Raw genomic sequence first — 26880 nt, 5'->3', positions numbered from 1 at the left:
CCTCTTCAAAAAATTCAATAATTTTTGTCAAACATGACCTTCCACACACAAATCCATGTTGACTGTTCCTAATCAGACCCTGTCTATCCAGATAATTATATATACCATCTCTAAGAATACTTTCCATTAACTTACCCACCATTGACGTCAAACTTACAGGCCGATAATTGCTAGGTTTACTCTTAGAACCCTTTTTAAACAATGGAACCACATGAGCAATATGCCAATCATCCAGCACCATACCCGATTCTAATGACATTTGAAATATTTCTGTCAGAGCCCGTTATTTCTACACTAACTTCCCTCAAGGTCCTAGGGAATATCCTGTCAGGACCCAGAGACTTTTCAACTTTTATATTCTTTAAAAGAACCAGTACTTCCTCTTCTTTAATCATCATCATAGTTTCCATAACTACCCTACATCTTTCCCTTACCTTACACAATTCAATATCCTTCTCCTTAGTGAATACCGAAGAAATTGTTCAAAATCTCCATCTCTTTCGGCGCCACACATAGCTGTCCACTCTGATTCTCTAAGGGACCAACTTTATCCCTCACTATCCTTTTGCTATTAATAACTATAGAAACCCTTTGGATCTATTTTCACCTTACTTGCCAAAGCAACCTCATCATCTTTTAGCTTTTCCAATTTCTTTAAGATTCTTTTTACATTCTTTATATTCCTCGAGCACCTCATTTACTTCATGCTGCCTATGTATTGTAGATCTCTCTCTTTTTCCAAACCAAGTTTCCAATATCCCTTGAAAATCATGGCTCTCTCAAACCTAACAGGAACATGAAGATTCTGTACACTCAAAATTTCACCTTTAAATGACCTTCATTTCTCTATTACATCCTTCCCATAAAACAAATTGTCCCAATCCACTCCTTCTAAATCCTTTCGCATCCCCTCAAAGTTAGGCTTTCTCCAATCAAAAATCTCAACCCTGGGTCCAGTCCCCTCCTTCTCCATAATTATATTGAAACTAATGGCATTGTGATCACTGGACCCGAAGTGCTCCCCAACACATACCTCTGTCACCTGACCTATCTCATTCCCTAACAAAGATATTTACTCCTTATGTATATGAAGGATGTAAGTAATAAAGTCAACTCAATACTTATGCAATCAATTATTTTGTGTTTTGTATTTGTAATTAATTTAGATCACTTTAGAGAGATCTGTTTTCACTTTGACATGGAAGTCTCTTTCTGTTAATCAGCATCAAAAAAAACCCAAATTAAATCCACTGTGATTCAATGTTGTAAAACAATAGATCATGAAAATTTCCAAGGGGCGGGAGGGGATGAATACTTTTTATAGGCACGTACAGATAGCAAAGCTGCCTAAGACTGCACAGTACTGTACTTGTCAATGCAGAGTGGAAAGTGAGTTTGCAAATCTGGCAGGAGTAAAGGACGTTGGTGAGGGTGTGGGGCAGGTGGCAGAGGTGGTGTGCTTGGGGGCGGGGGGGGGTGTACAGAGTAGCACAAGTGCAAACATACCCAGCCCTGAGACACCAGGTAAGATCATTTGATTCCAAACAACTGGTTTATTGATCATTATAGAATGTTTCCCTAGTGCTTCCCATTCCCTCCCCTCTCTCTTCCCCTCTCCGTCTCCTTCCTACTCAGTCCACAATGGAGACCCACACCATAATCAAGTTATCATCACTCACATATCTCATGAAATTTGTTCTTTTTTGTTGTACAGTGCAATACATAAAATTTCTACACTACTGTGCTGTTTCTAAACAATACATACAGAGGCGTGCAAAAGTTTGAGCACCCCTGGTCAAAATTCCTCTTACTGTGAATTGTTAAGTGAGTAGAAGATGAACTGATCTCCAAAAGTCATAAAGTTAAAGATAAAACATTCTTTTCAACATTTTAAGCAAGATTAGTGCATTAATTTTGTTTTGTACAATTTTAGAGTGAGAAAAAAAGGTAAAGAGCACCATGCAAAAGTTTGGGCACCCCAAGAGATTTGAGCTCTCAGATAACTTTTACCAAGGTCTCAGACCTTAATTAGCTTGTTAGGGCTATGGCTTGTTCACAGTCATCGTTAGGAAAGGCCAGGTGATGCAAATTTCAAAGCTTTATAAATACCCTGACTCCTCAAACCTTGTCACAACATTCAGCAGCCATGGGCTCCTCTAAGCAACTGCCTAGCACTCTGAAAATTAAAATAAATAACACCCACAAAGCAGAAGGCAGGAGGTAGCAGAGCATTTTCAGGTAGCAGTTTCCTCAGTCCGTAATGTAATTAAGAAATGACAGTTAACAGGGATGGTGGAGGTCAAGTTGAGGTCTGGAAGACCAAGAAAACTTTCCGAGAGAACTGCTCGTAGGATTGCTGGAAATGCAAATCAAAACCCCCATTTGACTGAAAAAGACCTTCAGGAAGATTTAGCAGACTCTGGAGTGGTGGTGCACTGTTCTACTGTGCAGCGACACCTGCACAAATATGACATTCATGTAAGTCATCAGAAGAAAACCTTTCCTGCATCCTCACCACAAAACTCAGTGTCAGAAGTTTGCAAAGGAACATCTAAACAAGCCTGATGCATTTTGGAAACAAGTCCTGTGGACTGATGAAGTTAAAATAGAACTTTTTGGCCACAATGAGCAAAGGTATGTTTGGAGAAAAAAAAGTGCAGAATTTCATGAAAAGAACACCTCTCCAACTGCTAAGCATGGGGGTGGATCGATCATGCTTTGGGCTTGTGTTGCAGCCAGTGGCACAGGGAACGTTTCACTGGTAGAGGGAAGAATGAATTCAATTAAATACCAGCAAATTCTGGAAGCAAACATCACACTGTCTGTAAAAAAAAGCTGATGAAGAGAGGATGGCTTCTACAACAGGATAATGGTCCTAAACACACTTCAAAATCCACAATGGACTATCTGAAGATGTGCAAGCTGAAGGTTTTTCCATGACCCTCACAGTTCCCTGAACTAAACATCATTGAAAATCTGTGGATAGACCTCAAAAGAGCAGCAAATGCAAGACGGCCTAAGAACCGCACAGAACTCAAAGCCCTTTGCAAGGAAGAATGGGTGAAAATCCCCCAAACAAGAATTAGCTGGCTACAGAAAGCATTTACAAGCTGTGATACTTGCCAAAGGGGGTGTTAACTAAGTACTGACCATGTAGGGTGGCCAAACTTTTGCTTCAGGCCCTTTGCTTTTTATTTTTGAAACTGTAAAAGATGGAAATAAAAAAAATAATCTTGCCTAAAATTAAAGTGTGTCATCTTTAACTTTATGCCTTACGGTAATGCGGTCATCTTTTACTCTTTTAGCTATAGGCTGTAACAGAAATTGTCTCTCACACACACACACCCCCCCCCCCCCACCCACCCAAGACTTTTGTGCAGTACTGTGTATTTAGGAAAAAATTGTGACTTCAAACAAGTAATTTATACTCAGTTTTATGCCACCAATTACTGACAACGAAATAACCATTTTTCCCCCATGGACAGTGCAAAACATGAGGTCCTACAGAACTCTAGCATTCACGTTTAACCAACCACATGGCCTGTATCATGGAATCAAGTCATCATGCACCCAGCTGCTCAAACACTTCTTAAACATTATACAACTCTCTATTTCGTTGTAAAACAGCTGTCTACAATGCTAAGTATGATACATTGTTAAGGTATTTTAAGCAAAGGTAAGTGATTTTAATAGTTTCAACTAAGCTGGCTTGCATTTTTTTCCGTAACAAAAACAAAACCATAAAGAAATTAAATACATTTTTCATAATGCAAGAAGGTAAAGTCGCCCAGTGTGGATTAATGTCTCTCACTGAATGAACTAAGGATATGAAGTTGATAAATATCACTGTATACATGGAAAACAGATGTAGTTGCTGTGTTTTGTACCTTACCGGGGTTCATGGGTATTTCAAACTATCCACTGAACATACAATGCAAGCTTTTGTAGTTGCCAATCAAACATTTATTTTTAATGCTTTACACTTTATCAGATACTTTAAAATATAACTATTATACAATGGTTCAACTCCCACTTCTTTGCCAACCTTGCTCTATTTATTTGTGTTGCATTTCAACTTTAATGGAAGTTACATTAAAATAAAAACAGGGATACAAAATAGGATTGATATTTTATTCAGTGCAGTGTTGAGTAAACAGTAGCATTTTTAAAATATCAAAACCAAATCCTATTATTACATTAGGAATGCCTGCAGAAAACTTTGCCTGTAATCTCAGCACATGTTAAAAGAAAGAAATGGTATCCATGCTGCAGTGAAACATGTCCCAAGAATACATAGTTTAGTTTTTACTCTGCAACAGAATATCCACTGCAGACTATTGATTCTACCATCCAAACTGCATTACCTTAAAATAAAGTTAAAATGAAGATTCATTGCTTTCACTCTGGTTTAAACAAGAAATTGATATTGTCCAATTTTCCATCATGATGCAAACTGGAAGACAATAAACTTATGTTAACAGTGCCAAGTACTTGTTGCCAAATGAGGTTTAGTAACCTCTGGGTAGAAGATTGGACTGAGTAAGTCAACCACACTGAGTGTCCTCTTTCATTAGCTGGCTGCAAGGATCTATGGATTTTTGATTTGTTTACTATCAAGATATGCTTCCAAACTGCAATAAAACAGAAATGCCAGGCTTTAAGCAACCAAGAGCAAGGGTTGATAAAGCTAAGCATTTCCACAAATTACTACAAAATCTATTAAGAGGCACTAGAACACCATACATTCTTTCATTAACCTCTTTACATGAAGCTCCAATAAACAAAACACAATATTTCTCATTAATTGTCTGACTTGGTTAAATTTATGCAACTTTTCATTCCTATTGTGTTCTACAGTGAGGCCCAAAGTAATTTGAATGATCTCCTCGTCAACCTCCCTCAAAACACCCAATCTCCATCTCATAACTAATATTAGGTAAACAAGTAAAAAAACCTTGCACATAGCATATCCATGCAGTTCAATTTTTCAGGCATGCCGGGATATTTTTCCGCCTTTCAGTATAACTGATCCTTCATCTCAAACTGTTTCTAAACAAAGAGTGTTTTAGCCAACAGTGAAGAAAGAACTGATTAAATAAAAGCAGAAAACTGCTGAAACACTCATTCTGACAGAGTATTCAGCCGTTTCTCTTTCCACAGATGCTGTCCGATTTGCTGTTTTCAGCATTTTCCATTTGAGATTTCCAACAGCAGCAGATTTTTTTTGTTTTACCACATTCGGGCACATTCTTCCGAATGAAAACACATTAATCCAATATTTTCAGAAGACAGTATTTGCTCAAATGAATCAGAAACACCAAATTTAGATAGTGGCAAGAAAAATATTCAAGAAAAGGATGTAGAATTCACTTACTGTGACACGCTTTTATACCAAAGAAATTATGTAAAGAAAATGAGTTACTTAGCATTGATGGTTGTTCGGAGATATTGTGTAACATTTTGAGAACTTACATAATAGATACTAATGTTCTTCTTGATGCTACAAAATAACCATGTCACTTTGGTAGCAATAACTTAGGTCAAGCAAATTTAATGCAACAGTAAACCACTACTTTGAGTTTTATGAATGGCCGATCTATGGTGCAGAAAATGAAGAATTCTGCACAAAATTATCTTTTGAAATGAAAAGATAAAGACCTAGTACTACGTTAACTATATAATAGTCAAAAATAATTCCAATTTTTAATATTTTTTAAATATAAATCCACAAACACAACTTCCTTTGTACAAAGACTCAACAATTAATAAAAGAAATAGAAAATAAGGTGATATTAGACCATAAGGGAGCCATAGCCCAGTGCAATGCAACACCATTCCCTCCAGTAAAGAAAATTCAAATATGAATCTCCCCCTGAACTGAATGACACAATGACAACATTGCAGAAAATGACCAGTTCAAATCCAGTAATCAATTATAAAAATTATCAGTCTCCTTATTTACCCTCGGCAAGATCTACAAGACTAAAACACCCAAATGAAATGGGCCAAAGTTGTGACATGCACTCAATATGACCAGACTAATTCAAGCACATGATAGTTTTTAAGTAAAAAATCTTTAAGGCCACAATTAATTAGGCAGAACAAGAGAGTGCAAAGATGAGGTCCCTTTCCTTCCAATCTCCTGAATGTATGTATATTTCTGAAATATAATCAGCTGGCTCCCAAGGTACTATAAACGTGGAAGCTGCAAGCAACTGTATAAATAAGATACCTAATCTTTCTCATTCATATCATTACACACACATAGATTGAAAAAATAACTGGACAGGTTCTGCAATGGCCTATTCTGGTGCAAATTGCGCCTATTGTACAAACAGAGAATTAAATGTAAACTCTCAGTGGTGATAAATACACAATGGGTGTATTACTAGATTCGTTGGAAGGAAATAAAGGCTGCCTTCCAGCATGATGTCTTTTAAACCAGTAAAACTCAGCATGGATATTCAAGCTCTGAACACAAGTGGTGTTTGAAAGGCCCACAATTGTTTTGTGTCAGTCTGGCTGCATCGCACCAAAGTTCACTGAAAATTCTTAGTCAAAACATTAGAGATCAGTAAGCATTTACTATGCATTTCTTACAAAAGTAATGTTTCAAATATTTGTTTGTAAAAACAGTACTGATGTTCAAAAACAGTACTGATGTTCAGTGATACAAATAGTTGTACCAAATTTTGTATATTCAGATTTCACTTAACTGTCAAAACTGTTAAAACAATAATAGCAGACATTCTAAATGTAACTTTACATTGTTACAAAAAGTAAAAATTTTTTTCAACAATGAGACTTCTGCTTGGCTTAACAAGCATAATGCAGATGACGCAAGCAGCATTAAGGCCACAATGGCACAAACTGACACAATTACAATCATCCACTGCAATCCATCATATGCAAATTGATATTTATTGATTTCCCATGTAGTCCAAGATTGCTCATCACTGCTTACATTGCTGAAATTTAATTAAAAGATTAACATAAACAGCCAGTTCCTACATCAGTAAGGATGGACATAAGACCATTTATTATATTAACAATCATTGATGTAATAACACAAGTATTTGCATAGAGATGTCATTTGGCTAAAGGAAATCAATTTCCAGTCTCTAAGCTATCACAACCAAAACACAACTCTCAAACTTGCTTAATGTCATGTTAGATCATCTTCTGAAGAACTGCTATCTCCTGGATCCCTATATCCTTGATGTATTGGAGTAGCTTCACGTTCCAGATCAAAGGTCACTACTTTAATATTCGCTCTTTGTGTTTGTTTCTCTGCAGCAAACTTGGCCTGTGTAGACTGCAAAAGGGAAAATTTGTGTTAATTTGAAGATGAAACTAGGCGGCATCAACCAGCTTCCATCAATTACATAATTTATTCACTGGACGCACTTAATGTAAAATTAATAAACTACATGAAAACAAGAGCACCTTATTGAAACTTGTAATTAGAAGCTAGAGAAGAAATACAGTTCATTTCAGTATTCTGTCTTAAGAACATTACTCCTAATCAGACTTTGCATGTCCTGTATCAGTTAGGAACCACAATTACTTCTTGTGAATTATTAAAGGAATTTAATATCCACAGGTATATTAAGAGATTTATCAAAGAAGAGACAATTTATCTTTCCCTTTATAGACGAAGTAATAAAAAAAATCTTCAGATGTACATTATTGAGCTCCACACAACATGGAGTACTGTGCATTTTTCATCACAAGCAGAATTACCCTCCACCCTAGCCTAGTGCAAGTAGATCACATTACATCATTTTCAGACGCACAATGGATATTTAAACCATTCATAATCAGCATTACAAGTTCTGTGGTAACAAAATAAAGGATGCAATACCAATTTTCAAAGTAGGTTTAAAAATACAACTATTTTTAAAGTAATTCAACTTAGCAAGCACATTGATAAATAATGTATTGTGGTCATTAATTTTACCTCATATTTCTCCTTTTGAGCCATTTGCAATTTGGCAGATTCTTCAACAGACAATAGTTGAGCAGGAGAATGGTAAAGTGGGGGTAGTCTAGCTGCTGTGATGTCATCAAGGTGTTTCTGGTTTCTCAATCTCCGTTCTGCAGGAGAAAGCTTCAGCTCAGATCTGCCAGGTGACTGGTCTGGAGATGAACCAGGGGATCCAGATAATAGGCTGAAGGAAAACAAAATACATATTCACACAAAGTCCATCTCTAACCCATGAAAAATCACTATCAAATTTATAACTCAATCCTACAGCATTTTACAGATTACCTTTCTAGATAACTGTGGCCAATTCACAATGAGTATCAGCAGATAGAGGAACTAAAGGATGCAGCATTTTAACATAAAACATGATTCCCCCCTCTCCTGCCCCCCCCCCCCCACCAGGCAACCGGAGTTCAATTCCCGCAGCTGTCTGTAAGTAAGCATGGGTTTCCTCCCACAGTCCAAAGATGTACCAGTTGGTACATTAATTGGTCAAAGTCCATTGTTCTGTGATTAGGCTTGGATTAAATTGGGGATTGATGGGTGGCATGGCTCAAAGGGCCTATTCTGCGCTGTATCTCAATAAAATAAAAAATGCTGCCTGACCCAGAGTTCCTCCACAGGCTGTTTGTTGCTCCAGATTACAATATCTTCACTGTTATGTTTCCTCTGATTTCACCCTTTCTAATTACCCACTTACACAGATACAAGAGAGGATAAAATGCAACTTGTAAAACTCTTAAGTACACCTGTATTAGTTGGCAGTCTCCTATGGATCCTTGATGTACACGTACAACATTCTCATGACAGGATATTACAGCATAATTGCTTATGCACCAAATGGTAATATCTTAGGATCTAATAACATACCAGATCAAGATTTTAAGAACTAACAATGCTTAAATTTGGTCAAATGCAATTATCTAGAGCTTCCCAAAATCAAAATGACACACTTACCAGTTAGTTTTAAATTGTGCTTTCTTCACCACTGGATTTATAGCTCTTTGCTGCAGTACATCAATATAATGAGGAGTTTTCTTCATTTGGTGGTGTAGAGTCCAAAAGGGATTGTCGTTTACTTTCATATTGTCAACTACGGTTGGTTCTTCAGGTATTTTCTTCTGCACCTTTCTGTGCTCATTTTCCATTAGGAAGATAGCACCAAATTTATCACTAATCAAATCAGCTGTTTTGTCAAAATCTGTTCCCATTACATTTGTGGCAATTTGCAGATCGGTGTGTTTGTTTTCTTCCTGCTTGGTGTTCTGGTTGTCCGCAATAGAATCAAAAGGGTTCTCATTTTTCACAGCTGCCTTAGCCGTGTGACAGATTGCTTGCTCTCTCTCTAATACAGTGGCTCTCTCAGGACTTGGTTCTTGATTCTCAACACATACTTCAGAAATCTCTTTCTTAACACCTCCTTTAACATCTATCTTTGACAAAGCACTCGTATCTTTCTGCACCGATTTATTGCTAACAACCTGCCCTGCAGTTTGAGTCGATGTTACACTCTCATTAGCAAAGATCTCTGCCACATCCTGCTTCATCTGAAATTCCAGTTTAACTGCTGAAAGCGCTTCTGCCATCTGTTCCACTTCCTCATGGTAAGCAATTGCAGTCTCAAGTTTTTGTATGAACTCATTGATTCGTTTACCCTTGTCTGGCAAGTTCTGAATAAATTTCCTTAAAATAAAAGAAAATTAAATAGATTACAAACATTTTGCTATTTAGAGAGTAGTTCATTTAAACTAGACATTTATTCTAAATCATAAATCAGTTGTGTTTACTTTTCATATTCTATTTTCACTCACAATATATACAAACCCCATTTCCAGAAAAGTTGGGATATTTTCCAAAATGCAATAAAAACAAAAATCTGTGATATGTTAATTCACGTGAACCTTTATTTAACTGACAAAAGTACAAAGAAAAGGTTTTCAATAGTTTTACTGACCAACTTAATTGTATTTTGTAAATATACACAAATTTAGAATTTGATGGCTGCAACACACTCAACAAAAGTTGGGACAGAGGCATGTTTACCATTGTGTTACATCACCTTTCCTTTTGATAACACTTTTTAAATCGTTTTGGAACTGAGGATACTAATTGTAGTAGATTAGCAATTGGAAATTTTGTCCATTCTTGCTTGATATAAGACTTCAGCTGCTCAACAGTCCGTGGTCTCCGTTGTCTGATTCTCCTCTTCATGATGCACCATACACTTTCAATAGGAGATAGATCTGGACTGGCAGCAGGCCAGTCAAGCACACACACTCTGTGTTTACAAAGCCACGCTGTTGTAGCCCGTGCAGAATGTGGTCTGGCATTGTCCTGCTGAAATAAGCATGGACGTCCCGGGAAGAGACGTCGCCCTGATGGCAACATAAGTCTCTCTATTTTCCTAATATACGCCTCAGAGTCAATGGTACCTTCACATACATGCAACTCACCCATGCCGTGGGCACTGATGCACCCCCATACCATCACAGATGCTGGCTTTTGCACCTTTGCTGATAACAATCAGGATGGTCGTTTTCATCTTTGGCACAGAGAACTTGATGCCCATTTTTTTCCGAAAACTAGCTGAAATGTGGACTCATCTGACCACAGCACACGGTTCCACAGTCTTTCAGTCCATCTGAGATGAGCTCGGGCCCAGAGAACCCGCCAGCGTTTCTGCATAGAGTTGATATATAGCTTCCTCCTTGCATAATACAGTTTCAAGTTGCATTTCTGGATGTAGCGACGGACTGTGTTAAGTGACAATGGTTTTCTGAAGTATTCCCGAGCACAGGTGGCTATAATTGTCACAGTAGCATGACGGTTTCTTAGGCAGTGCCGCCTGAGGGCTCGAAGATCACGTGCATTCAACAGTGGTTTCCGACCTTGCCCTTTACGCAATGAGATGTCTCTGAATCTTTTCACAATATTATGTACTGTAGATGTTAAAAGACCTAAATTCTCTGCAATCTTGCATTGGGAAATGTTCCTTTTGAACTGACTAACAATTCTCTCACAAATTTTGGCACAAAGGGGTGAGCCACGACCCATCCTTGCTTGCAAAGACTGAGCCTTTGATGGATGCTACTTTTATACCCAGTCATGATACCTCACCTGCTACCAATTAGCCTGCTTAATGTGAAGTCTTCCAAACCGGTGTTACTTGAATATTCTGTGCACTTTTCAATCTTATTTTAACTCTGTCCCAACTTTTGTTGAGTGTGCTGCAGCCATCAAATTCTAAATTTGTGTATATTTACAAAATACAATTAAGTTGCTCAGTAATACTATTGAAAATCTTTTCTTTGTACTTTTGTCAGTTAAATAAGGGTTCATGTGAATTAACGTCACAGATTTTTGTTTTTATTGCATTTTGGAAAATATCCCAACTTTTCTAGAAATGGGGTTTGTATTTATTATGGACTGTTCTGCTGATTATTTTTGAGGATGATGCACATGTATGAATTAATGTCTATTCATGCTTTCCTCTACAATCTAAAGTATCAGCTGCACAGAAAGGTAATCAAGACATGCCACAAAATGAGGCTTTTGCAAAGTGACACAACCATACATAGTGACCTGTCCCTACCACCTTCTCTTTTACCACTATTCCCGGCCCCGAACAGTCCTTCCAGATGAGGCAACACTTCACTTATGAGTCTGTTGGGGTCACCTATTGCATCCGGTGCTCCCAGTGCAGCCTCCTCTACATTGGTGAGACCCGACGCAGATTGGGGGACCGCTTCGTTGAGCACCTCTGCTCCGTCCGCCACAACAGACAGGATCTCCCGGTTGCCACCCACATCAACTCTGCTTCACGTTCCCATTCGGATATGTCCATACATGGCCTCCTCTACTGCCATGATGAGGCTGAACTCAGGTTGGAGGAGCAACACCTGTGCCGCTCAGTGTTACATCTCAGTGGAATGAGTCTCTGGCTGAATGTACTCCTGTGCCTAATTATGGAGTGGATGGGAGTCATTGTCCAAGATGGCATGCAACTTAGACATCATCCTCTTTTCAGACACCACCGTCAGCGAGTCCACCCTTCCCACCCTCCCCCCACCTTCTTTATAGGGCCCCTGCCCCCTCCCACTTCAGTCCTGACGAAGGGTCTCGGCCCGAAACGACTGTTCGTTTCCATGGATGCCCGACCAGCAGAGTTCCTCCAGCGTGTTGTGTGTGTTGCTTTGAGCCCGGCATCTGCAGAGTATTTTGTGTTTACGTCCCTACATTTGTTGACTCTCTAGTTTGGAATTCAGATCAGCAACAATGTGTAGCTACAGAAAATTGTGAGCTCAGTCAGCTCTATCATGGCCTCGACGCTCCATGGCATCCAGGATATCTTCAAGGAGCAATGGCTCAAAAAAGCAACACACACTGACAGTAATTCAGTTTTTATTATGTATCGCATTGTACAGCTGCCTCAAAAATAACAAATTTCATGACATATGCCAGTGATATTAAACATGATTCTGATTCTTTTTACAGGGACTCCTCCCGGCTTTTTGAGCTATGCCATTCGCCCAGCAATCCCACAACCCTGATTAACCCCAACCTAATTGTGGGATCATTTACAATGAGTAATTAATCTACCGTTCCTCTTGGACTGAGTGAGGAAACTACAGCAAGCTGGGAAAAACCACACATTCCATGGGGAGGACGTACAGAGACTCCTTACAGAATGGCACTGGAATTGAACTCCGAACTCCAGAATGCCCAAGCTGTATTAGTGTCGTGATAATCACTACATTACTGTGGCTTTCTTAGATATGAGGCTCAAAACTACTCACAACACACTAAATGCACTTTTACAAATGCCCAGCATTATATCCCTATTTTTATATTCTAGTCCTCTCAAAACGAATGCTAACATTTCATTGACTTCTTTACTACCAACTCAACCTGCAAGTTGACCTTTAGGGAATCGTGCTTAGGACTCCATTTCTGAATTTGCTTGCCACTTTGAAAAGGGTCTATACCTTTATTTCTACCAGTACACATTCCATGCTGTACTTCTCTATCATTATCCCTACACGGTATTCCATCTGCCGTCTGTCTTTGTATTACTTCTGTGATCTTGATTGACTGATATCTTTTACTACTGCACCATTTACAACTGTAAAAGTGCAAGCTAAATTAGATGGATCTTGGACTTCTCATTTAGAGAAGTTTGCTGTCCAGGTTTTTTATGGCCTCCAATTTTTTTCACCACCTTGCAAACCCATGCTGCAGAAACTCAGCTGCCTTTTAGTAACGCCTCATTTCTTTCAATTTTTTTTCTCCAGTGCTTAACAGAAAGTCCTTTCCATTAATTTGCTAATTTGGAACAGTGACCACAAATCCTTAAGTTTTAAGATAGCTACATACGGATAAGTATGGACCTTGCGGGAGAATATTAAATCGGAGCAGGGCAAATTATGAGAGCATTAATTGGGAACAGCTGCTCTTTGGGCAAGTCCACACCCAACATGTGGAGGGTGTTTAAAGACCAACTGCACAGAGTACAGGACAGGTGCAGCATGTTCCAGTCAGAAGGACAGGCAAAGATGGGAAGGTAAGAGAACCTTAAATACCGAGAGAGATGATGAATTTAGTCAAGTAATAAAAGAAAGTGTATGTAAAGTTTAGGACACCAAAATCAAAGAGCTCTTGAGGATTATAAAGAAGTTAGAAAAGACCTCAAAGGAATTAGAAAAGTCAGGAGGGACCATGAAAAGTCTTCGGAAAGTAGGATTAAGGAGAATCCCAAGGCCTTCTATACGTACATCAGGAGCAAGAAGGTAATTAGGGAAAGGGTGGGACCACTCAGAGATAAAGGGGGAACATTTACTCGGTTGCGAAGGATGCGGATAAGGTTCTTAATGAGTATTTTACATGAGTATTTTCCAAGGAGAAAGATGTGGCGCACAGGGAGATCAGTGCCGAGAGTATTAATATGCTAGGCATTTTGAAGCAAAGGAAGAGGTTGTATTGGGCCACTTAAAGAGCATTAAGGTGGACAAGTCCCCAGGGTCTGATGGGATATACCCCAGGTTGTTGAGAGAGCCAAGTATTGGGGCCTTGACCAATACCTTTGTGTCATCTCTAGCCACAGGGCAGGTTCTGGAGGACTGGAGAGTAGCTGGTATTGTTTCATTGTTCAAGAAAGGAACCAGGAATAATCATAGACCGGTGAGTTCATGTCAGTAGCAAGGAAGTTACTGCAGAGAATTCTTAGGGACATATTTAGGAGCATTTGGAAAACCACAGCCTAATTAGGGAGAGCCAGCGTGGCTTTGTATGGGGCAAGTCGTAGATATTTGGATTCAGAACTGGCTTGTCCATAGAAGACAGAGGGGAGTGGTCAAAGGGACTTATTTGAGCTGGAGATCTGGGATAGTGGTGTTCTGCAGGGATCTGTACAGGGACCTCTGCTGTTTGTGATGTATATAAATGATATGTATGAAAATGTTAATGGGTAGGGTTGGGAATTTTGCAAATGATATGAAGATTGGATCTGTTGTAGATAGCATAGATGACTGGCAAGAATATAGTAGGATACAGATCAGTTGCAAATATGGATGGAGAAATGGCAGATGGAGTTTAACTTATCCAAATGTGAAGTGTTGCACCTTGGTAGGTCAAACGTATGTAAGGGGTTTCTTATGTTTTTGCGTATGTTAATCAAAATGGCTTCTTTGTTAAGTACAAGTAGGAGTGCTTCCTTGTTATGGTAACTGGTGAGAGAGTGCTTTCTCTCGCAGCTTGGTTGGGTTATAATTACTGATAATGACAATTGTATTCATTTGTTAACCAATTGGGATAGAAGTTATTCTTTCTTGTGGATCTGTGAGCTGTTGTTGCACAGACTTTTGGGGAGTTGGAGAGGAGATCGCGAGGAAGGTGCTGGATGCGCTCTGGTCGACCTCCGAGGTTGGTCCCAGGTGCGGGGGTCATGGAGGTCGGAGAAAATCGAATAGTGGACCGAAGACTTTGATGGTTGAGCTCCAACGATTGTGCACTAATTGACTGAACCCTGATAAGTTCTGGCACCTTTTCTTTCCCTTCTTTTCTTTCATATATATTGTATCGCTATTAATCACTTAGTTTTAGTAAGATTTATAAAGTGTATTCTGTAAACGTACATGGTGTGCGGTTTGATATTGTGTGTACGAGTTTGTACTAGTGTGCATTTCACAGCATCCACGTATATGGGAGGCGCGGTTTGGCGGGTGGACGAATTTTCCCCTAGACATACACCAGCCAATCGCGTGAGCGTTACATGTAAACAGAACGGACACTGTTAAGGGCAAGACCCTTAACAATGTCGATGAGCAGAGGGATCTTGGGGTCCAAGTTCAGAGCTCCCTGAAAGTTGCTACACAGGTTCATAGGATGGTTAATGGGGCATGTAACATGTTTTGCCTTGATTAGTTGAGGCAGAGTTCAAAAGTCAGGAAGTTGAGTTGCAGTTTTATAAAACTCTAGTTAGACCGCATCTGGACTATTGCTTAAAGCTCTGATCGCCCCATTATTGGAAGGATGTCGAGGCTTTGGAGCGGGGGCAGAAGAGGTTTACGAGGATGCTGTCTAGATTAGAGGGTCATGTGCTATCACAAGAGGCTGGACAAACATTGTATTTTTCTGGAGCAGCGTAGGCTGAGAGGAGTTTTGATAGAGGCTTATAGCTATGAAAGGCATAGATAGAGCAGACAGACAGTATCTTTTTCCTGGAGATGAAATGTCTAATATCAGAAGGCATGCATTTAAGATGAGAGGGGTAATTTCAATGGAGATGTGAGAGGCTGCTTTTTCTTAAAAACAGTGATGGGAGCCTGGAATGTGCTTCCTGGTAGAGACATTAGGGACTTTTTAAAGGGATGTTCAGCTAGGCACATGTATGTGAGGAAAATGGAAGGACATGGACATGGTGTCAGCATAAGGGATTAGTTTAGATGGCCTCTTGATTACTAATTTATTTGGTTCAGCACACTGTGGGCCTTAGAACCTGTTCCTGCGCAATACTGTTCTATGTTCTCTGCTAGGTTTCCATATTTTAATGTGAATTCAGAGAATTATACAGTACATCAAATCACAAATATAAGACTTACTGACTATTCACCTTATGAAATTCATAAATATGTCTCTATGATAGGTGGAAGTCAAGGTTGTCCAAGAGACACAATTGCTTTTGGTACTGAGTGAAGGAAATTAATACAGTTAATCATAGCTGGTCTGTCCTGAGTATGAGGAATTAGGATAGTTAGAGGAAAAAAATAACATGCTGTAATTGTGAGAAGCAGAAGACAGCAGCTGCTGGAAATTTAAAATAATAGACAAGTCAGTAAATACAAGCATGCATTATAAGTGCATTGGAACAGTGCATTGGAACAGTGCATTGGAAGTGCATTGTGCATTGGAACAGGAGAATAATTCAGATTTGATGAATTCTGTATTCTGTCCCTAGGGCTTCAAAGATGCGATGCTGTTTCTCAGGCCTACATGAGGCCCCTACTCTCACTGAGGATGTAGGATACCAAAAGACAGACAGGCAAGGGGTATGGAGAATCAAGGTGAGAGAAGCAAGGAAAGGGGGGGGGAGAGAGGAGTTGAAGTCGGAGACAGTGGCTGGTGGGTGATAGATAAGGAAAAAGGGGAAAAAAGGAAGATGAACTCAAATGGGGGGGGGGAATGGAATGGGAGCATGCCGGTAGAAACAGAGCTAGAAGGTGATGTGGAGACACAAGAGGCTGAAAACTGATCATCTCTTCTCACTTTTTTATCCTGGCTATCTCCCCCTGCACACTCAATCTTGCTGTAGGGTCTCAACCCGAAATAGCGACCACCCCTCTGCCTCCAGAGTTCCTCGAGCAGTTGTATTTTTGCCCAGATTACAGCATCCAGATTTTGCTTGTATCTCCAAGTCACCCAATCTGTATTTGGTTCTTCACAAGCAACTGATGCAACTTATTAACTTGGAAATGGTGCAAAAGGCTTCACCTGGAAGGGCTGACTGTGGCCCTTGGTGGTTAAAAGGGATAAGAAAATCATATGTATTTTTACATGCTACAAATGCGTGGGAAATAGTAGTGAGAAGAGGATTGGATGGGGGAAATGGAAAAGTGACCAAGGGTCATAGAAAGAACAGTCCCTTCTGAATGCCGAAATGGGAGGAGAGAGAAAAAAATTACCTTGTGCTGGAATTGTGTTGCACAATATGTAGACTATGATTAGCTAACTATGGAGGCTAGTGGGGTAGAAGGTCAGAATCTGAGGAATCTCAACTTTGATCTCTCTGGAAGGAAAGATGAAAATGATAGAATGAGAAATTAGATGCTCTGTCAACCATGGTAGATGGAAGCCACAGTTAAGGGAAAAGGAAAACATTTTGGGAAGGACTAGTGAATAAGATAAGATTGAATAAGTTAGGACTTTATTCCTTGGATCATAGAAGACTGAAGGAAGATTTGATAGAGGTATACAAAATTATGAGGGGTATAAAAAGGGTAAATGCAAGTAGGCTTTTTCCACTGAGGCTGAGTGAGACTACAACTAGAGGTCATGGGTTAAGAATAAAAGGAGAAACATTTCAGGGGTATCATGAGGGCAAAATTTCTTCAGCCAGAGGGTCATGAGAGTGTGGATTGCGCTGCCAGCAGAAGTGGTGCATGCGAGTTTGCTTTCAACATTTAAGAGAAGCATGGATAGAGATGATGAGAATTAATCTAAGGGAATTGGGGGTGCAGGAATTCACATTAAAAGGGTTACTGGGCATGGGTGAGAGAGCACAAGACAGGGTAATTTTAGCTTTCTTAAGGGATACAAGGGTTTTTTTAAAAATAGGATATGATGGATAAGCAGGAATAGGGTACTAGGATGGCCAAAGAAGGAAGGATAAAGTGTAGGGGTGTGAGGGTGAGAGTGAATGGGTGAAGGGATGTAGAATGTAAGTGTATGGTCTAATCTGGGGAGGGGGGAGAGAGAAGAGAGAGAGAGACAGGGGGTAGGGGGGATGAGGAGGGGGAAGAGGAGGGAGGAGGAGGAGGAGCTTGGATAGGTACATGGATGGTAGGGGTATGGAGGACTGTGGTCCTAGTGCAGATTGATGGGAGTAGGCAGCTTAAATGGTTTGGCATGGACTGGATGGGCCAAAGAAAGGCACAGAAAAGGGCCCTAAGACCATGATTCTTACAAAGCAGGTACAATGAGATGTTCAGAGAATGGAACGGTCCTTACTGGAAACCCTAGCTAGGCTATATTTGGCTTACTGAATTCAATTCTGGTTGCCACATCATAGGAAGGATGGAGGGTCCTGGCCTGAAACATTGACTCTTTATTTCCTTTCACAGATGCTGCCTGACCTGCTGAATACCTCCAGCATTTTGTGTTTGTTACGTAGCAAGGATGTAGAGGCTTTGGAAAGGATGCAGGAGAGAATTAGCTGGATGCTGCCTGGATTGGAAAGCATTTTCTCTAAGGAGAGGTTGGACCTGGGGTTGATTTCCCTGGAGTAGCAGAGGCTGAAGGGAGACCTGGTAGAGGTTTATAAGATTATTAGAGGCATAGATATGGTAGACAATCGGAATCTTTCCCCCAGGTTTATAATGTCCAAGATTAGAGGGCATGCATTTAAGGTGAGAGGGGTTAAGTGTGGGTGGAAAGTTTTGTTTTTAAACATAATACAAACCACATTTCCAGAAAAGTTGGGATATTTTCCAAAATACAATAAAAACAAAAATCTGTGATATGTTAATTCACGTGAACCTTTATTTAACTGACAAAAGTACAAAGAAAAGGTTTTCAATAGTTTTACTAACCAACTTAATTGTATTTTGTAAATATACACAAATTTAGAATTTGATGGCTGCAACACACTCAACAAAAGTTGGGACAGAGGCATGTTTACCATTGTGTTACATCACCTTTCCTTTTAATAACACTTTTTAATTGTTTTGGAACTGAGGATACTAATTGTAGATTTGCAATTGGAAATTTTGTCCATTCTTGCTTGATATAAGACTTCAGCTGCTCAACAGTCTATGGTCTCCATTGTCCGATTCCCCTCTTCATGATGTGCCATACATTTTCAATAGGAGATAGATCTGGTCTGGCAGCAGGCCAGTCAAGCACACGCACTCTGTGTCTACAAAGCCACGCTGTTGTAGCCCGTGCAGAATGTGGTCTGGCATTGTCCTGCTGAAATAAGCATGGACGTTCCAGGAAGAGACGTCGCCCTGATGGCAACATATGTCTCTCTATTTTCCTAATATACGCCTCAGAGTCAATGGTACCTTCACATACATGCAACTCACCCATGCCATGGGCACTGATGCACCCCCATACCATCACAGATGCTGGCTTTTGCAACTTTGCTGATAACAATCAGGATGGTCGTTTTCATCTTTGGCACGGAGAACTCGACACCCGTTTTTTCTGAAAACTAGCTGAAATGTGGACTCATCTGACCACAGCACATGGTTCCACAGTCTTTCGGTCCATCTGAGATGAGCTCGGGCCCAGAGAACTCGCCGGCGTTTCTGCATAGAGTTGACGTATGGCTTCCTCCTTGCGTAATACAGTTTCAAGTTGCATTTCTGGACTGTGTTAAGTGACAATGGTTTTCCGAAGTACTCATGAGCCCAGGTAGCTATAATTGTCACAGTAGCATGACAGTTTCTTAGGCAGTGCCGCCTGAGGGCTCGAAGATCACGTGCATTCAACAGTGATTTCTGACCTTGCCCTTTACGCACTGAGACGTCTCTGATTTCTCTGAATCTTTTCACAATATTATGTACTGTAGATGTTGAAAGACCTAAACTCTCTGCAATCTTGCATTGGGAAATGTTCCTTTTGAACTAACAATTCTCTCACAAATTTTGGCACAAAGGGGTGAGCCACAACCCATCCTTGCTTGCAAAGATTGAGCCTTTGATGGATGCTACTTTTATACCCAGTCATGATACCTTGCCTGCTACCAATTAGCCTGCTTAATGTGAAGTCTTTCAAACTGGTGTTACTTGAATATTCTGCGCACTTTTCAATCTTATTTTAACTCTGTCCCAACTTTTGTTGAGTGTGTTGCAGCCATCAAATTCTAAATTTGTGTATATTTACAAAATACAATTAAGTTGATCAGTAAAACTATTGAAAATCTTTTCTTTGTACTTTTGCCAGTTAAATAAAGGTTCACGTGAATTAACATGTCACAGATTTTTGTTTTTATTGCATTTTGGAAAATAGCCCAACTTTTCTGGAAATGGGGTTTGTATATGGTGGGTGCTTGAAAAGTTCTGCCAGGTGTTGTGGTGGAGGCAAATATGATAGAGGTGTTTAAGAGGCTCTTAGGCTACATCCACACTACACCGGATAAATCCGTAACCGAAGCTTTTTCTCTTCATTTTTACCCTCAGTCCACAATAAAACGGTGTTTTCGTCCCCCAAAACCAGAGATTTTCAGAAACGCTCTCCAGGGTGTGTAATTTTGAAAATGCCGTTTGGACGGAGCAGTGTGGACAGGGTAACCGGAGAAATCTAAAAACACTGTCATGCCGTGCCGGAACAGATGGTGACGGCAGCGTGTCATTTCACTGTTTTCCTGAACGCAACCTAACAATTTCAGAACAGACGGCAATGAGACTAAAGCCAGAAGAGTTAGAAATGTAGTCACCAAATACTTTGACCCATAACTTACTGAATAAGTAAGTATACTCACTTTGCCCTGTTTTCTGTCCTTGCTCGTATGAAGGTGGTTTACCTATTTATGCAAGTACTTCTCTGACAATAGATGTGTAACAGCCTAATGTAACATTGTATGGAAATACAATACTGATGCAGACATGTTTTATACATTTAACAAGGAGCCTTATTAATGCAACAGATTTCGTCAGTTTTTCAATGTTCGTCGTCAGCCGGGTCATACTGTCCATGAACTCCCTGTCAGTTGCCTCCATACGCTCCAGTATTTGTGTTTTTTTTTTAACTTTTAAGTCCTCCTGCGCGAGAGCCAACAGCTGTCCATCATTTAAGTTTTTCTAGTCTGTAACTGGACAAACACGCAGCAAGTCTTTCACGGCGAGATTCGACACCAAACATGTTGCTTGTTTTCGGTAGATGTGTCCTGCGCATGCACATTAGGAGATTCGCTGAAATATCCATTTTAATGTGGACAGAAATATTTTTAAAAACCCATAGTGTGGACGCCTATCGTTTTTTATGCGAAACCAGCGTTTTCAAAATTATCCGATATAGTGTGGACTTAGCACATGAATATGCAGAAAAATAAAGGGTATGAGAATTGCATAGGCAGAAGAGATTAGTTCAGTTAGGCATTTAAATACTAGATTAATTACTTCAGCACAACATCATGGACCAAAAGGCCTGTTTCTGTGTTGTACTGTTCAACATCCTATCAAACAAGATGGAAGAAAGAGTGATCTAGATAGTTGAGGGAGCCTGTGGGCTTGTCATGGAGTTTCTTCAGGTCCCTTCCTATACTGGAGAATCCAATCCACCTATTCTCCAGCCACACATATTCCCTTTCAAACCAAGTATGTGCAGCAAGGAGGAGGTGGACTATTATTACATTTTCCTTGATTTCTGAGCATTACCTCAAGTAAATTGTGGATACTGTAGAAGGTTGTGGTAGGTTACAACAGGACATTGACAGGATGCAGAGCTGGGACGAGAAGAGGCAGATGGAGTTCAACCCAGAAGAGCGTGAAGTGGTTTACTTTGGAAGGTCGAATTTAAAGGCAGAATACAGTGTTAGTGGCAGTGTTCTTAACAGTGTGGAGGAACAGACGAATCTTGGGATCGACATCCACAGACCCCTCAAAGTTCCCATGCACATTGATAGGGTTGTCAGGGGAATAAGTTCAAGAGCCACGAGGTATTGTCGCAGTTCTATAAAACCCTTGTTAGACCATACTTGGAATATGGTGTTCAGTTCTGGTCACCTCATTATAGAAGGATGCAGAAGCTTCAGAGGGCGCACAGGAGGTTTACCAGGATATCGTCTGAATTTGAGAGCATGCTTTTTGAAGATAGGTTGAGCGAGCTAGGGCTCTTCTCTTTGAAGCGAAAGAGAATGAGAAGTGACGTGATAGAGGTGTACGAGATGAATCAGAGGCATAGATCAAGTGGATAGCTAGAGAGGTTTTTCCCAGGGTGGAGATAGCTAATATGAGGGGACATAATTTTAAGGTGACTGGAGAAAATATGGAGTGAAAATAAGGGCTGATATCAGGAATATATTTTTTTTTTTAAAACACGGAAAGTGATGGGTGCGTGGAACACCCTGCCAGAAGTGGTGCAGAGCCAGATACATTAGGTACATTTAAGAAACTCTTAGATAAGCACATGGATGAAAGAAAAATGGAGGTCTGTGCAAGAAGGAAGGGTTAGATTGATCTGAGAGTATCTCAGCACAAAATTGTACGCCAAAGATCAGGTAATGAATTGAACTGAATTGAATTGACTTTATTTCTTACATCCTTCACATACATGAGTAAGAATCTTTACGTTATGTTTCCATCTAAATGTGCAATGTGCAATCATAGTAATTTGTAATTATTTATAATAAATAGAACAATTTATGTAATATAGAGTACACTCAAATCAGTGTGAATTAATTATTCTGATGGCCTGGTGGAAGAAGCTGTCCCTGAGCCTGTTGGTCCTGGCTTTTATGCTGTGGTACAGCTTCCCGGATGGTAGCAACTTGAAAAGATTGTGGCTTGGGTCTCCAATGATTCTACAGATCCTTTTTACACACCTGTCCTTGTAAATGTCCTGAAACATGGGAAGTTCACAACTACAGATGTGCTGGGCTGTCTGCACCACTCTCTGCAGGATCCTGTGATTATTGGAGGTACAGTTCCCATACCAGGCAGTGATGCAGCCAGTCAGGATGCTCTCAATTCTGCCCCTGTAGAAAGTTCTTAGGATTTGGGGGCCCATATCAAACTTTCTCAACCGTCTGAGGTGAAAAAGGCACTGTTGTGCCTTTTCCACCACACAGCTGGTGTGTACAGACCACGTGAAGTCCTCAGTGATATGGATGCCAAGGAACTTGAAGCTGTTTGCCCTCTCAACCCCAGATCCATTTATGTCAATAGGGGTTAGTCAGTATCCATTCCTCCTTTAATCCACAACCAGCTCCTCTGTTTTTGCAACTCTGAGGGAGAGGTGTTTTCTTGACACCACTGTGTCAGAGAGTTAACTTCTTCCCTGTAGGCCACCTTGTTATTATTTGAGATAAGGCCAATCAATGTAGTGTCGTCGGCAAATTTAATTAGCAGATTGGAGCTGTGAATGGTGATACAGTCATAGGTATACAGGGAATCAAGGAGGGGACTCAGTATGTTCGTGCTCAGTGCACCAACGTGTGGTTCTTGAATTTAAAATGATACTAGGAGGATCACACAATTAATCCCAATAGAGCATAGAATGGTACAGCAGAGGCCGTTCTGCCCATTATGTTGTGCCAAGTTAATTAGACATGTAATTAAACACCTAGATAACTAATCTCTTCTACCCACACAATGTCTGTATCCCTCCGTTCTTTGTAAATTCATGTACCTATCTAAGAGCCTCTTAAGAACCTTTATCTTCTCTGTCTCCACTACCACCCTGGCAGCACATTCCAGTCACTCATTCCATTTAATAAAATACTAGCCCTATACACCTCCTTGCCCTCCTCATCTTAAATGCATGCCCTCAAGTATTAGAAATTTTGACCCTGGAGAAAAAGATAGCAACTGTCTACCTATGCCTCTCATACTCTTATAAACCTCTATTAGATCTCCCCTCAGCTTCTGCTAATTCTAGAGAAAACAACCTATGTTTGTCCAACCTCTCCTTATAGCTCATACCTTCTAATCCAGGCAATTGCCCAGTAAATGCATCTCCACATCCTTCTATAATAGGGGTTCAGAACTGAACACAATGTAGCCTAAACAGAGTTTTATAAAGCCGCAACAGAACTTGACTCTTGAGTTCATAAGCATGACATTGCCTTCTAAACCACCATACCTACCTGTGTAGCCAACCTCTGAGAGCTATAAACTTGGACTCCAAGATGCATCTGTACCTGTTAAGCATATTGCCATTAACAGTTCATGCCTTTACATTTGATCTCCCAAAGGGCAACATCTCACACTTGGCCAAATTAAAGTTCATCTACCATTTCTCTGCCCATACCTGCAACTGATCTCTGAACTACCGTATCCTTGGGAAACCCACGGAAGGCTGCTGGACCAGACAATATCCTTGGTAGAGTGTTTAGAGGATGTGCAGACCAGGTAACAGATGTTTTCACTGACATCGTCAACATCTCCCTGAGCAGCACCACCGTTCCAACGTGTTTCAAGGCCGCCACCATTGTCCCCGTGCCGAAGAAATCTTCAGTGTCCTGCCTCAATGACTACCGTCCCGTTGCACTCACATCCATCATCATGAAGTGTTGCGAGAGGCTCATCATGAGGCACAGCCAGACCCTGCTGCCCCCCTCTCTGGACCCCCTGCAGTTTGCGTACCGTCCCAACTGTTCAACAGATGACGCCATTGCCATCACCCTCCACCTGGCCCTAACCCACCTGGACAAAAAAGACACGTACATTCGAATGCTGTTCATAGACTTCAGTTCAGCATTCAACACAATCATCCCTCAGAAACTGATTGCAAAGCTGAGCCTACTGGGCCTGAACACCTCCCTCTGCAACTGGATCCTAGACTTCCTGACTGGGAGACCTCAGTCAGTCCGGAGCGGAGGCAGCATCTCCAACACCATCACATTGAGCACGTGGGCCCCCCAGGGCTGTGTGCTCAGTCCACTGCTGTTCACTCTGCTGACCCATGACTGTGCTGCAACACACAGCTCGAACTACATCATCAAGTTCGCTGATGCAACGACCATGGTGGGTCTCATCAGCAAGAACGACAAGTCAGCTTACAGAGAGGAGATGCAGTGGCTAACGGACTGGTGCAGAGCCAACAATCTGTCTCTGAATGTGAACAAAAGAGATAGTTGTTGACTTCAGGAGGGCACGGAGCGACCACTCCCCGCTGAACATTGACGGCTCCTCGGTAGAGATAGTTAATAGTACCAAATTTCTTGGTGTTCACCTGGTGGAGAATCTCACCGGGTCCCTCAAAACCAGCTCCATAGCAAAGAAAGCCCAACAGCATCTCTACTTTCTGAGAAGGCTGAGGAAAGTCCATCTCCCACCCCCCATCCTCATCACATTCTACAGGGGTTGTATTGAGAGCATCCTGAGCAGCTGCATTACTGCCTGGTTCGGAAATTGCACCATCTCGGATCGCAAGACCCTGCAGCGGATAGTGACATCATCAGGGTCTCTCTTCCCGCCATTACAGACATTTACACTTCACGCTGCATCCGCAAATCAAACAGCATTATGAAGGACCCCACGCACCCCTCATACAAACTCTTCTCCCTCCTGCCATCTGGGGAAAGGCACCAAAGCATTCAGGCTCTCACGACCAGACTGTAAGTTTCTTCCCCCAAGCTATCAGACTCCTCATTACCCAGAGCCTGGACTGACACCAACTTACTGCCCTCTACTGTGCCTGTTGTCTTGTTTATTATTTACTGTAATGCCTGCACTGTTTTGTGCACTTTATGCAGTCCTGGTAGGTCTGTAGTGTAGTGTAGCTTTTTTCTGTGTTGTTTTTACATAGTTCAATGTAGTTTTTGTACTGTTTCATGTAGCACCATGGTCCTGAAAAACATTGCCTCGTTTTTACTGTGTACTGTACCAGCAGTTATGGTCAAAATGACAATAAAAAGTGACTAGACTTGACTTGAAATATTCTACTCTATCTACAATGCCACCATTCTTTGTGTCGTGTGTAAATTCACTAACCCACCCATCGACATTTTCCATCTAAGTCATTTACATACTATCAAAAGCAGAGAGCCCAGTACAGATCTCTGTGGTACACTAGCAGTACAATGGACAATAGCCAGAAGAAATCCCATGGACCACTACCTTGCCTTCTGCAGGCAAACCAATTCTGAATCCTAACACCCAATCCACTGTGGATGTCATTCAGCTTAATATTCTAGATTAGCCTCCCACAAGGGACCGTGCCAAACGTATTCTATTTATACAGCATTCAAATTACAGCCACAAGAACCTGTAGCGGATGTCTGAAGGCCACCTCCAAACAGCAGATGTTACACGGTCATATCACTCCATAACCAGGCTCACTTGAGGTCCACTGGCCCTCACTTACTCCCCCTTCTCCCCACCTCCGTTTCCTTCCCCTACCTCCCACCCCGGTCCCACTCCATCACGAACCCCTCCCTAATACTTCCCCTCCACATCCACCCGACTCCCCTTCCCCACTCCCCAGTCCCTCCATCCGTTTACTCCCTCCCCTTCCCCAGGCCCGGGTACTTACTTGTTCGCCTTCAGCTTCAGCTGCCGCCTCAGCAACTCCTCGAGCTCCCCTTTGGACTTGCCGCCTAGCTTGCCCGGGGCTCTCTCGCCCAGCTCGCCACGACCCCGACCGAGCGGCCTGCCCCACATGATGATGCCCCAAGACCCGCCGCTCGCAGTCCGCCAGAGCGAGCCGCCATCACACCGGAAGTGGCCGGTTTCAATACAACCAACTTTATTGTACCGGCGGCAGCGAGCGAGCGGGCGGGGGTAAACACCGCCCGTGTCCCTCGAGAGGCCCACTGTCGCTTTGGGGGAATGGGACGGGCAGAGGAGCAAGGCTTGGGGGTATTAACTGCTAAACACTGTGGCCCTCATCAAGCTTCTGCCGCCACCGCCGAGTGCTGAGAGCGGGGCTGCAGAACTTTAGCTGGAGCTCAAATGCTCAGTTGCCGACTATCACATTTTAGTCTGAGTGAACAAGTAGTGGAAAACACGCAGTCA

The 26880-nt window shown here is 41.3% G+C and overlaps 1 protein-coding gene across 1 annotated transcript; it reads right to left on the bottom strand.

The window, feature by feature from the left end:
• Window positions 1-4117: 4117 nt before the first annotated feature.
• On the bottom strand, window positions 4118-26598 carry polr2m (RNA polymerase II subunit M). Its single transcript, XM_073032910.1, has 4 exons — window positions 26399-26598; window positions 8945-9670; window positions 7961-8171; window positions 4118-7315 (listed from the first exon to the last, which is right to left on the bottom strand). Exons 1-4 carry the CDS (start codon window positions 26524-26526, stop codon window positions 7166-7168), a joined length of 1215 nt encoding a protein of 404 aa, XP_072889011.1. The 5' UTR covers window positions 26527-26598; the 3' UTR covers window positions 4118-7165.
• Window positions 26599-26880: the final 282 nt, after the last annotated feature.

Source organism: Hemitrygon akajei, chromosome 30, assembly GCF_048418815.1.
Source record: "Hemitrygon akajei chromosome 30, sHemAka1.3, whole genome shotgun sequence".
Taxonomy (NCBI): Eukaryota; Metazoa; Chordata; class Chondrichthyes; order Myliobatiformes; family Dasyatidae; genus Hemitrygon; species Hemitrygon akajei.
Note: the sequence above shows the minus strand (reverse complement) of the source record. Positions and strands in the feature narration are given on the sequence as shown.

What these genes read in the sequence shown, in the direction of transcription:
- polr2m (XM_073032910.1), bottom strand. Translation starts at nt 26,526, where the DNA reads ATGTGGGGCAGGCCGCTCGGTCGGGGTCGTGGCGAGCTGGGCGAGAGA. An exon ending in GCACAATTTAAAACTAACTG is followed by an intron (nt 8,172 to 8,944) that starts GTAAGTGTGTCA and finishes GTTTTCCTTCAG; the next exon opens with CCTATTATCTGGATCCCCTG. An exon ending in CTCAAAAGGAGAAATATGAG is followed by an intron (nt 7,316 to 7,960) that starts GTAAAATTAATG and finishes TCCCTTTTGCAG; the next exon opens with TCTACACAGGCCAAGTTTGC.